General features: G+C 41.0%; 1 protein-coding gene across 3 annotated transcripts; it reads right to left on the reverse strand.

Moving 5' to 3' along the window:
* Nucleotides 1–3,597: 3,597 nt before the first annotated feature.
* On the reverse strand, nucleotides 3,598–10,076 carry LOC123448400 (kinesin-like protein KIN-14P). Of its 3 annotated transcripts, XM_045125256.1 has the most exons (19): nucleotides 9,729–10,071; nucleotides 8,949–9,115; nucleotides 8,725–8,868; nucleotides 8,281–8,535; nucleotides 8,106–8,177; nucleotides 7,954–8,022; nucleotides 7,757–7,861; nucleotides 7,399–7,620; nucleotides 7,232–7,313; nucleotides 6,933–7,028; nucleotides 6,652–6,828; nucleotides 6,474–6,580; nucleotides 6,223–6,398; nucleotides 5,936–6,097; nucleotides 5,583–5,836; nucleotides 5,333–5,496; nucleotides 5,085–5,237; nucleotides 4,255–4,640; nucleotides 3,598–4,162 (listed from the first exon to the last, which is right to left on the reverse strand). In XM_045125256.1, the coding sequence occupies exons 1-19, from the start codon at nucleotides 9,883–9,885 to the stop codon at nucleotides 4,027–4,029; spliced, it is 3,084 nt and encodes a 1,027-aa protein (XP_044981191.1). In that variant the 5' UTR covers nucleotides 9,886–10,071; the 3' UTR covers nucleotides 3,598–4,026. The 3 variants fall into 3 exon arrangements, with proteins under 3 accessions (XP_044981191.1, XP_044981192.1, XP_044981193.1); XM_045125257.1 differs by lacking the exon at nucleotides 3,598–4,162 and having other exon boundaries at nucleotides 4,556–4,697; nucleotides 9,729–10,076; XM_045125258.1 differs by lacking the exon at nucleotides 3,598–4,162 and having other exon boundaries at nucleotides 4,572–4,692; nucleotides 9,729–10,076.
* Between the last annotated feature and the right edge of the window lie 1,027 nt (nucleotides 10,077–11,103).

An 11,103-nucleotide genomic window follows, 5' to 3' on the forward strand; every position in this document is an offset into this window, starting at 1 on the left:
GACCCGTCCACGCGGCACCGCTACCGTTGATGCTCGTCGGAGCCAGGGCCTCCTCTGCCCAGCCACGGGACCATCGCGTCCCTGGACCAGTTGTATCCCTCGATTCAAACGTCTACCCCGCAGCATCCCAGATCCACCCATCCTGTTTTTCCCGAGGTGAAAAATCCCCTAAGTCTTTTTCTCTCGCACAAAAATCATCATATACCATTTTAAACATGCTATAACTTTGTGCATGCTTGTCTAATTGAGACGTGTTATATATGTAAATCCATCTACTCTTCATGATCTCAACGATGCCATCATTCGCATGCATAGTAGGATTCATTTGCATGTTATATATCATTTGCATGTTCTTCACACCGTTTCATCAAAATCTATAATTTTATTCAAAGTTTTGCAGATGATTGCAAACAAACCATCGACCTTTTGCATGTGGTTCCTTCATGAGATGTGCTCTATAATATGTGTACTTTGATGCCATGCATCTGGTTTCCATGTAAACCATCAATAGCTTGTTCGTTTGTTGCTCCCCAAGTGCTATCATGCGAAAACTGCTAATCTGTTTTCGTAATGTTCCATTTTGTGAAGCTTGAATTAAGCAAACCATGCCTCTTTTGAATGTGTGCAATGGAGTGAATTGTAGTATAATATGTCTAGTTGTTTTTAGTAGGTTTCCCATGCCATGCACGTCATGTTTTTTATGTAGTTTTCCTCATGTGAACATGCCATGAAAATGTTGTTGTTTGTAGGGTCAAAATAATTCAAGTTTGAGAATCTGATTATTTCAGAATGTTGATGCTAGCTATGATTGTGTGCATAACTAGACCTTGCTAGTACGGAATGAAATGAAGTGCATCATGCCTGCTACCATGCTGTAAAATTTCATGCCATTATATGACATGTAGCATGTGTTTTCACTGCTGCCAATATGTCTTCATGATAAAAATTGCACTGTTAAAACTGGTAGTTTTACTAAGCCTGAAATTGTGCTCAAGTAGCCATTTTGTGAGTTCATTTCCTAGTAATCCATGCTTCTATTCAATTTGCCGTTATGAGATAGCTGTTGTGCATCTTGTCAACTACTGCCCCATATCTTATTTGCGCATTTTAGAATCCCGTAGGTGGCTGTTTTGGTGTGTATAAAATGCCATGTTGCTGTTTTGAGCAGGTTATCACTATTTCTTGTATTAGTTGTATTTGTTGAACCGTTGCCCCGTTTCGAACATGACATATATGAAACTTGCTTAAAATCTCATATAGTCATCCATGATTTAACATGTTTGTGGCTGTCATTTGCATACATTTTGCATTCATGGCTTATTATCTTGTGATGGTCATATCTTTTAGATCGTAGCTCTGTTTTAGATGATCTATATATGTAAATTGACTAGAATGACATGTAGAATCACAGGGTGCACTTTATTTTGCTGTTTAATAAATATAAAATATGAGTTAGGTAGATCTGGACCAATTTCAAAATTAATTTGTGGGGTCATTTTGGAAATACTATAAGTTGTTTCTAACCTCATTTAAAATGCCTACATAGATAATTTATTTATGCTTCACCTCTTGACATGTTTAACAATATTTAACATTATCATGTACCTAAACGGGAGTGAACTAGCTTCACTTAATGTGTAGGAGTTCATTGTTGTGCTTTGCCATACCATGCATAATTAATTGAACATGCATCATATTTGTTTGTGCATCATGTCATGCATATGTGGTGGTGTTTATCGTGTGTTGATTGTTGTTTCGGGATTTCTTCTTCTCGATAGATTTCCGCAAGCATGTCGGAGTGTGAGGATTCATTCGACTACATTGATCAGTCTACTTCACGGAGTCGTTCTTCTTGCAAGCAGGATCTAAGACAAGATGATCATTTCCCTGGATACCACTACTATCATCGCTGTGGTAGTTGTCTCTCTTCTATCGTTATGTTTTGTTACCTATCACCTGTTATATCAAGCCTCCCAACATTTACATGAATGCCTCTAACCCCTTCCACATTCCAGCAAACCTTTGTTTGGCTATGTTACCGCTTGCTCAGCCTCTTCTTATAGCATTGGTTGCAGGTGCGAGCTATTTTCCATGTGACAATATGGATTCCTTGATATATCACAATATTATTGCTATTTAATTTAATGCACATATACACTTGGTAAAAGATGGAAGGCTTTGCCTTTTGGCTCGGTGTTTTGTTCCACCTTTGCTGCCCTAGTTACTTGTGTACCGGTGTTATGTTCCATATTGAGCTCCTAACATGCTTGGGGTTGTTATGGGGACCCCCTTGATTTTTGTTTCGGGATAAAACTCTTTTGGCAAGGCCCAACATTGGTACTACATTTGCCTAATAACTAATAAACATGCATAGGGACCAGTCGACTACCCCCATGGATAATTAATCAACCCTCGGGTCAGTGCTCCTCATGAGTGTTGGTCCAACCTACCGACCGCCGCTGGCCACCAGGGGCAACTCTGTGATTGGCCTAGCAGAAGTTTGGACAATCCGGTCGTGTCCTGAGAATGAGATACACGACTCATATCTGGTTCGTCGACACGTCGGGCGGCCTTGCTGAATTTATTTTACCTTCCTCGAACGTCTTGTGCGCGGGATTCTAAGGATACTTTGGGCTATCTCTAGGTTGAGGTTTTCCAACGGGATTCCGAGAAGACTACCGGTTTTCCGTGGTTGGAGCTAGTTTGTGATAGATGAGTTGAAGCGCCCCACAGGGTCAAATCTTTATCCTTCCTGGGCGATGGGTGTGTGTTCATATACGCAGGAGCCTGTCCTTGATAAGGCTTACATAGTTGAGATTACAATCTTGGGGGGCAAGGGATACAAGGTAGTTGGATATAAACATGCGCTAGCTAACTATGCCAACAGCCTACTATATCTACCTTGGACTCTACGTTACAAGAGATAGAGAAAAGATCTCAACACATGTTACAACACCTATGTTACATGCACATATATCATGTGTTTAACAAAAGGCTTTCTCGAGGTCAAGTTTGATCATCATTGCTGTCGTAGCGCCCTTGCAATCCCTTTGACATAAATATAGTTACATGTACTCCCTTCGTCCCATAATGTAAGATGTTTGTTAACACTAGTGTCTTTAGTGAACTCAGTTATATTCATAAACCTGGGCGTACAAGAGATTGGCATCTAGCTTTGCTTGGAAGACAGAAAAGTCTGTTTCTACAACTCTAGCTTTTGCTCATTTTCCTTATACCACTCTAGCTCTTGGCATTTCACTTTTGTCACTCTTAACTTTTGACAATCTATCACTTTTGTCACTCTTATCTTTTTATGATCACCAAAGCCTTGATTGAATTGTCTTTTTGCAGCGCTATACCCCTGTAAAATATACACGCCTCCATGTCGCTATTTTTTCTGGTGGAAACCGAGTGTGGCCGATGATATAGACCTGTAAAATAAATACAGTGTATAAAGATACACCGATTCCAAGCGGGGCTCAAGGGTGTGTGCCTGGGTTGTTTCTTCTTGTGTTAATTCGAAATGCCTCAGGGGTAGTCCCCTGTTGGTCAATATTTAAATAAAATGAAGATAGAAAAAGCAAACACACCGGGAAAAAGGTTGAAATGCCCAACTGATGTGCAACTCAAACAACTGGGATACAAGTAACTGATCACAAAGGTATTGCTATGGCCCATAACATGACTACAACGTACACAGAAAATTACTCAGCTTCCATAGGTATACATGTCCAAAACAAGTCCTCCTTGTTGATCATTTCTCTCCACCTCATTGTTTCTCTTGGCATCTCCTCTATTTGCACTATAATGGAATGAATGAATGGATGGATGGATGGATGGATAAATGATTAATGAATGTACACATCACTCAAAACCCTGTAACCATTTCCAGAGGGCCAGCATATATCCTTCAGTAGGGCCGACATATTTGTCTAGCTATCTCTGGCCATGGTACCCGTCAAAAAAAAATCTCTGACCATGGTAAAGATGGTCGCAACAAAATCCAGCTCCTCCCATAGGTATTGCTTACTTTTTGGTGCTCACTTTACCATTTGGAGTTTTCCTATCCAAAGTTGATTGTTTACCATTCTTGATTGGAATATGAGCCGTTCCATTCGCCTTTTTCTGTAATGGAGATGTCTTTTTCGCAGGATTTGTCCCTCTGAAAGATATTCAAAACAAGTGTAACTCACAACAGCAGTGCACAAACTAGATGATTGCTCGAGCAATTCAATAGTTGGTAACTAAACTTACGTGATATCGGTACTTTTTACACTCTTGGTTTGGGCCTTCTTTGCAACTGAGGCGCCCCCATTGGCAGAAACAGAAGCTTTTGAGGCGCTGGCTGGCCGCACCGAATCTTGTTCTGATGAGCAAGTAGTTCCAACTTCGCCGTCATCTGAATCCTCCGTCGCAACAGACCCGGCCCGACTCCATTGTTGGTCAGGACTGCTTCGCTGATACAATGCTAGATCATGTGTAGCATCGGGTCCCAAGTCTGGTAAGGAATTGCTGCTCCTCAACCGGGTATTGTTCCCATTACAGCCATCAAGCCACAAAGATGGATCGCTCTCGACAAGCATGTCTGACAGTTCAAATTTTGGCTTGGTTTGCCTTGTTGGAGTACCATTGCTTCGAGTCTATATTACAAATGTACTCCCTCTGTTCCTAAATACTTGTTGTTGGGGAGAACTAGACTAGTTCTCCCCAACAAGTATTGTGGTACAGAGGGAGTAGAAAATTAGATTGATTAAACTGTGTGGTAGCTCCGCTGATGCTTACGACATATTTAAAGTTGTTCGGAAAATGCAGTGAAGTATCTCTAACTTCATTTTTGTTAGACAGAATGTCTTTACCCTCATATAATACATGCTACATCATTCTGAGTATATGCTACAAGATATATATGTATGTTCACTGGATACACTAGTAAAGACAGCAAACTTTCAGGCAAAGAAAAATCATCCGAGTATACGAGCCCGATAGGATCTGTGGCTAGGGAGAACTATTTTTGCAGCTTTGCATTCAAAATTTTGATCAAAAAAAAAAGTTGTGCTATGAACTTCAGCTTGGAAAATGAATACCTCTAGACATCCAGCTTCTTCCCCTGGGTCCTCAGATGCCGAGGGTGCATGACTGATCTTAATGTCTCTTAATATATCTGGGCTCGAATGTGTACTTCGTATGTTTTCATTTTCTCCATCTTTGTTAGCCAAAGCTGCCTTGAGGCAAGCAACCTGCAGTAAGAGAAACATGAGAAAAAGTTGCTTTAGAGCCACCTAAAGCTAGTCCTTATGACAGTAACAAAGAGGAGGCTGGTAACTAAATTAACCTGTTCTTTGAGCTCTTTGACTTCTCCTCCTTCCTTGTTTGTCTTGGCTGCTCCAAGCTCAACACTGGCTACTCTCTCAGCAAACTTCAAAGTGCTTATTGATTCACCAATGGCATCTGGTTCGGGGGCTATGTGAACAAACATCAATGTTTTTGCTTGTCCTCCTGAGAATAGCAAGCACATATTACTTATTATACACAATTTTCGGCCCCAAGAAGGTGCAAATTAAGGATGTCAAGTTTAGAGATACCAAGAGAGTCCTGCAGTAACTGAGTAAGTTTGCTATTCCGGTAAGGAACATGCGCATTTTTCTGGGCGAGAGATGCGATGACATCCCCTAGTGCTGCCAGTGACTTGTTTATATGTTGTGCCTCCTTCAGTCTGTCTCCCACAACCTCGGATTTATCGACTCTTTCGCTGCCAGCTAAATCCACAAGATGCATGCAGCCTCTTAGCACCGTGCCTGATGTTAAATCTCGCCCTTGAACATGGACTGTTACACAACTGTAAAGTGCATTCCTCAACCATCAGCTATAAATACCAGGTTTAGGCTTTTTTTGTTTTTGTTTGGCATGAAAGCAACATTGAAAAATCAAGCATTACCTATGGGAGCGACTACTTCTGTCATTCATAGCCGTTGAGCAGACTGCACGGTTCTTTTGACCAAGATTCATCAAATCAACCACATCGGAGGTCGACGTGACCGGAACTATGTTTGCATCTGGAACTGCAATGCCTTTCTGAGAGCTATTTCGAATTTCTAATGTTGAATGATGTTAAGGAGATCAAGTAGTATATCGTCAAAAAAAGGAGATTCATTTTTGTATTAGGATAATGATGAACACTGACAGTCTGACATGATCAGTATCTAATTCATCAGCAAAGGATATTTTTTGTTTGGACCGCTGTGAAGAAGATCTCTCACTTGTTCATTGTAGATCTCCATCATCTGCACAGAAATTTCGTAACAAAATGTGTCCCTCCTCTGTGCTTGAATATCGAACAGATCATTTAAAGCCCTATAGTTGACACCAAGCCCTTCTTCTGTCAGTATTTTAGGACCGTTCTGCAACATCACAAAAATAATGTTTTGATTTTGCAATCAGACTAAAATTACCACAAAAATGGGAAAATGATGTACCATTGTAAAGGTCTTCCCTGACCCAGTTTGGCCATATGCAAATATACATACATTGTAACCATCAAGAACAGAACGGACTAAAGGCTGCATGTCAATGAAGACCTCCGCTGCAGTGACCGGAAGGATGCATGTCATTTTGGTTGCCAAAGATACAGTAGAGTATCTTGTAGGTACAAACCTTGTGTGGCTAAGGGCCCAAAGATCCTATTGAAAGTAAAAGATTTCCGCGCATCTTTTGCTTGTTTCGATAAAGTCATGAGAGTGATAGTTCTATCTTCTATGCCAGCAACACTGCTTGAGGAACTTACCTTTCCAGGCAGGAAAGGTCTCACTCGACAGTATACTCTAATATTCCCTGGTGACAAAGGACAAAAATGAAGTATTAATATGCAGCATTGCACCATGAAGGATGAGTCTGCAATCATGAAGACCTCATTTTGTAAGACTAAACAATGGTACCTCTAAGATCCTGTACTTGGTTGTACAGCTTACGGTTTTCCTCAAGAACTTTATGATACCCAGAAGCCGCATGAGAAATAATGTGCAAATGATTTCCTATTTCAACAAGAAGAACAATGCCTTCAATGATTTCAAATAAAAATGTACTCCCTCCGTCCGAAAATACTTGTCACGGGTATGGATACATCTAGATGTATTTTAGTTCTAGATACATTCATTTTTATAAATTTGTACGACAAGTAATTCCGGACGGGGGGAGTATAAGATATTTTAAACCCAAAACTCAGGATTCGGTTTACCAAGCTTAGTAAGGTCTTCAGAGTACTGCAATTTGAACTGCTCTATCCCAGACTTAACACTACAAAGGTTACTTTTCATATCCTACAGAAAACATCAACACCCAGAGGAAGATAGTGGAAATGCAAAGTAACAGAAATCAGAAAAGAAGCTTGAGGTTTATAAATACCTGTATCTGTTTCTTTTGTAGCTCAAAGTGTACATCTGCCTTTGCCTGTATATGTTTTGCCACGTTATCACCGTTAACAAGCACAGCAGCACTGACATCTCCTGTAGCACTCACAGAATTGTGATATTCGTCGTCCATCTTCACATTATTAGTGACACAACTGTTGTCTTCTTCGTCCGTCTTCACATGATTAGTGACAGACTCTTGATCTTCTTCGTCCATCTTTACATTATTAATGAGTCAATGAAAAATACTTGGGTATTTATCCATTTCAGCCATGGAAAGGGAATAAATTTCATTTCAACAGTATGTTAGATATGTCAAGATAATCATAGCTGTAGCTCACAGAAATAGATACCTTCCCATGATGGCTGGTGGAAGTTGCCTCCATTTCCTGTGGTGTGTCTGATGACTCTGCTTTAGATAATGAGCTACTGTCATTAGGATCTATAGTGTATTTCACCTATTAAGAGTTCTCTATTAGTCCAGCAGTGCATGAGGTAGCATAGCCACAACTACAAGGTCATAAGAACAAACTGAAATAAGTGAGCATACCAAATCATTCTGGTTTGACATACGACGCTCAAATTCATGAATAACCTTGCTCAAGAGTGATTCTACAAGCTGCAAATTAGCAGAGCCCCTTGTATAAAAATTAATCCCCATGAATCACATTGCGTAAAAAGTAAACTGTCCAGTAGGCTCACCAATGGAACTTCTTCTGGTTTCTTATCTGAAAGAATTGTTTGAACAAGCATTCTGATGGAGTCTGAAGTAATCTACAACCATGAATACAACAAATATCATTTCAGAGTAAGCAAAATCACCTAGTTTGAAGTAAGATATACTAACTGTTCTTTCTTTGAATGAATAGGCCCTTACCATTTCAGCGGGTTCTAGAGAACAATCAAGACCTAAAGATTGCTCCAGTGATACGCCATCCCGGAGTAGCTCAGCTGAGTGACTCCTTGTCATCGCCTTCACAAAAGGTTCATTCTTACGAACACAGCATTTCGTAGACATTGAAGGCTTTACAATGCCACCATGTTTAAATAAAGATTGTTTGCCGAGTTGCTTAGTTTCAGCAAATGACTTCAGGGCAAGAACACAGTCTACAACTCGGACCCCTTGTCCACCCTACAGTTGAGTTTAAGATGAATTTGTTAAGTTCACTGAGGAGAAAGAAACACAATATATGTTTTCTGCACAGTCTGAAGCAACATTCCTTAGAAAGTGTATTATGAGCCAGGAGTTAACACTACAAAACTGTACTAATAAGGGGATTGGCCATAGACATCTAGATTTAACTGAAAATGATAGTGTCACCTTTTCCAGGTCGGACACCTCAAATGTTGGGAGACCTAAATCTTGTAGGCCTGTGAGGAAATTCCTCACGTTTTCAAAGTACTGGTATGCACAGAGAGCTGAACCATCTGATGGGACAGTAGAAACCGAGTGGACCTCCACAACCTAGAATCATCACACTCATCATGCAAAATCACCAAAAGGAAACTTGAAATATTTAAAGATTTGAAGGGGCCGAATGCAACCTTGGGCACAGTGCCAGGTTGAATCTTGTTGACTGCATTGCAGAGAATGATGCCATTCCTCAGGCCAACCCGGAATTCCTCCTCAGATGGTTCCTCGGCAAGGTCCTTCGCACAGACTACCCCTACTGTCCTCCTCAACCAGTTGGCTGCTTCGTTTCTTCTTACTGCTGCATTTATCAACCCGAAACAAGCACAATTTTCAACCAATTCAGATATCTTAATAGTACTGTCAGGCTGATGCTTGAATTCTGAAATACTGGTACACATTAAACATTTATGTCTACTTAATGAGATTGCAGTTTGTCGTCAATTGGACAGATAGTACAGCTAGAACATGAATGCAAAATTCAATTGGATAGATAGTTTCAACTATCATCACTGAGAGTGCAGGAAAAAGTTACTGAAGCAATTCCTATGGGCATGGCAAACCACACCAATAGCTGACATCCAATGGGGAATTACAGCCTTTTGCATGTTCAGCCCAACGAATTCATCTTAACTTGTTACCGTCAAGTGGAGGAAATAATTATAAGAAAAACCTTCTTCGATATAAATATGATAAGATCATAGCAAGGCAATGATGTTTACACCATGACACTGTTTGAGCACAATCTAAGCTCCAACCCAGAAAGAAAACACTAAGCGTATGGACTAAAAGAGTAATTCAATCCTTGGTTGAGACGTACCCCGGTCCAAGCATCATCAATCAACTACTGTAGTACGTATAAGATTACACGAAATCAAAAAATTAATGAAGAAGGAGCCAAGATAAGAACTCACCGGCCACCTCCGCCTTGCGCCAGGCCATGTCAATGTTCCTCCCCATCGCCACCACTTCAACTACACCCCCTCCTCCTCCTAATCCTTCCCCGTGCATCCTCAGCACGTCCTCCACGACGGCTGTCGCCGCCACCGCTTCCCGCTGCGGCGACGCCATAGAAGCCCCGGGTCAGCACCTAACCCGGCGACCCGAACACGGCTGGGACGCCCGGGAGGAGGCGGCGACAGGGGGGGAGGAGCGATCGGGGTGGATTGTGGGGGAGAAATCAGTGGAAGAGGAGAGGGGCGCTCTTCCTTCTCCTCCAAATGGTGGTGGTGGCGCTCACGAGCGGGTTGGTGTTTTCCTTTTTTGAGGTGGTGGCGAGGGTGGGGAGTGGAAATATGAAGACTTTTAGGGTGTCGAGTCCATATATCGCTAGGAGATTAGGGACGACTATAAATGGGAGCTTTTTCTTTTTCAGCACTATTTTTGGCTTTGCAGCTCGTTTCCCTCGTTTGGGAAAACAAGGGTAGAAAAAATCATGGATCAATCAAAATGTGTTGTCTATTTCGCAATGGCAGAATTAAGATTTTGAAAAAAAATGTGTGGACTTAAACGCACAAAGATTGGTAGACGAGAACTCTAAGCTAACTCGGGCGAAACTTCAGGGTATGTTTCATGTATTTCCAAGATTTTGACTAGGTGTATACTGAGTTACTGACTGGATTCTCATTAATTTGGGCGCACAAGTGTATCCCGTGTCTCACATAATATTTGTCAACGATTTTTCCCGAATATGCACAATATTGCGTATCTTTGTATTAAAGAAAATAACGTGGTACCCCGTAAACGTTTGTGTGACATAAACCAATTATGCACGGAAAGAGCACAATGAAGAAAAAAAGACAGAGAGAGACGGTGGTATACCCAGCCCGTCGGGGTTCAAGTCATGTTGCTTGCATTACTTTTGGATTTCCGACGATACATTTACAGTGGAAGGAGACGTTCTCGTCGATGACGAGGCATCTACGGTGACTTCGCAAATCTCAAGATGATATGTTGGCTTAGTCTTTCAAAGGTGTCCATAGGGATAGGTTGTGCGTGTGTATTTTTATAAAGTGAACGTATGCCCGTGTATATGAACGCTTGTGTTTATACTATATTAAGAAAAGTGAGGTCTCGTCTAGCTAAGCATGCTCTAGCATTTGCCATTTGGTCATCTTCCTGTCGAAACAAAAACGCGTCAATGGATATTCGCTACTGATTTTCTTTAGTTTGTTTATTTTGTTTAGCAATTTTCTTTTGAAGCTGCCAAACACTAGTAAGACTTTGGTCAAATGAAGTCCAATTAATGTATTCTATTGTTTGGAAGAAAATTAAGGATGCCTTCGGTTC

This window comes from Hordeum vulgare, chromosome 4H, assembly GCF_904849725.1.
Source record: "Hordeum vulgare subsp. vulgare chromosome 4H, MorexV3_pseudomolecules_assembly, whole genome shotgun sequence".
NCBI classification, from domain to species: Eukaryota; Viridiplantae; Streptophyta; class Magnoliopsida; order Poales; family Poaceae; genus Hordeum; species Hordeum vulgare.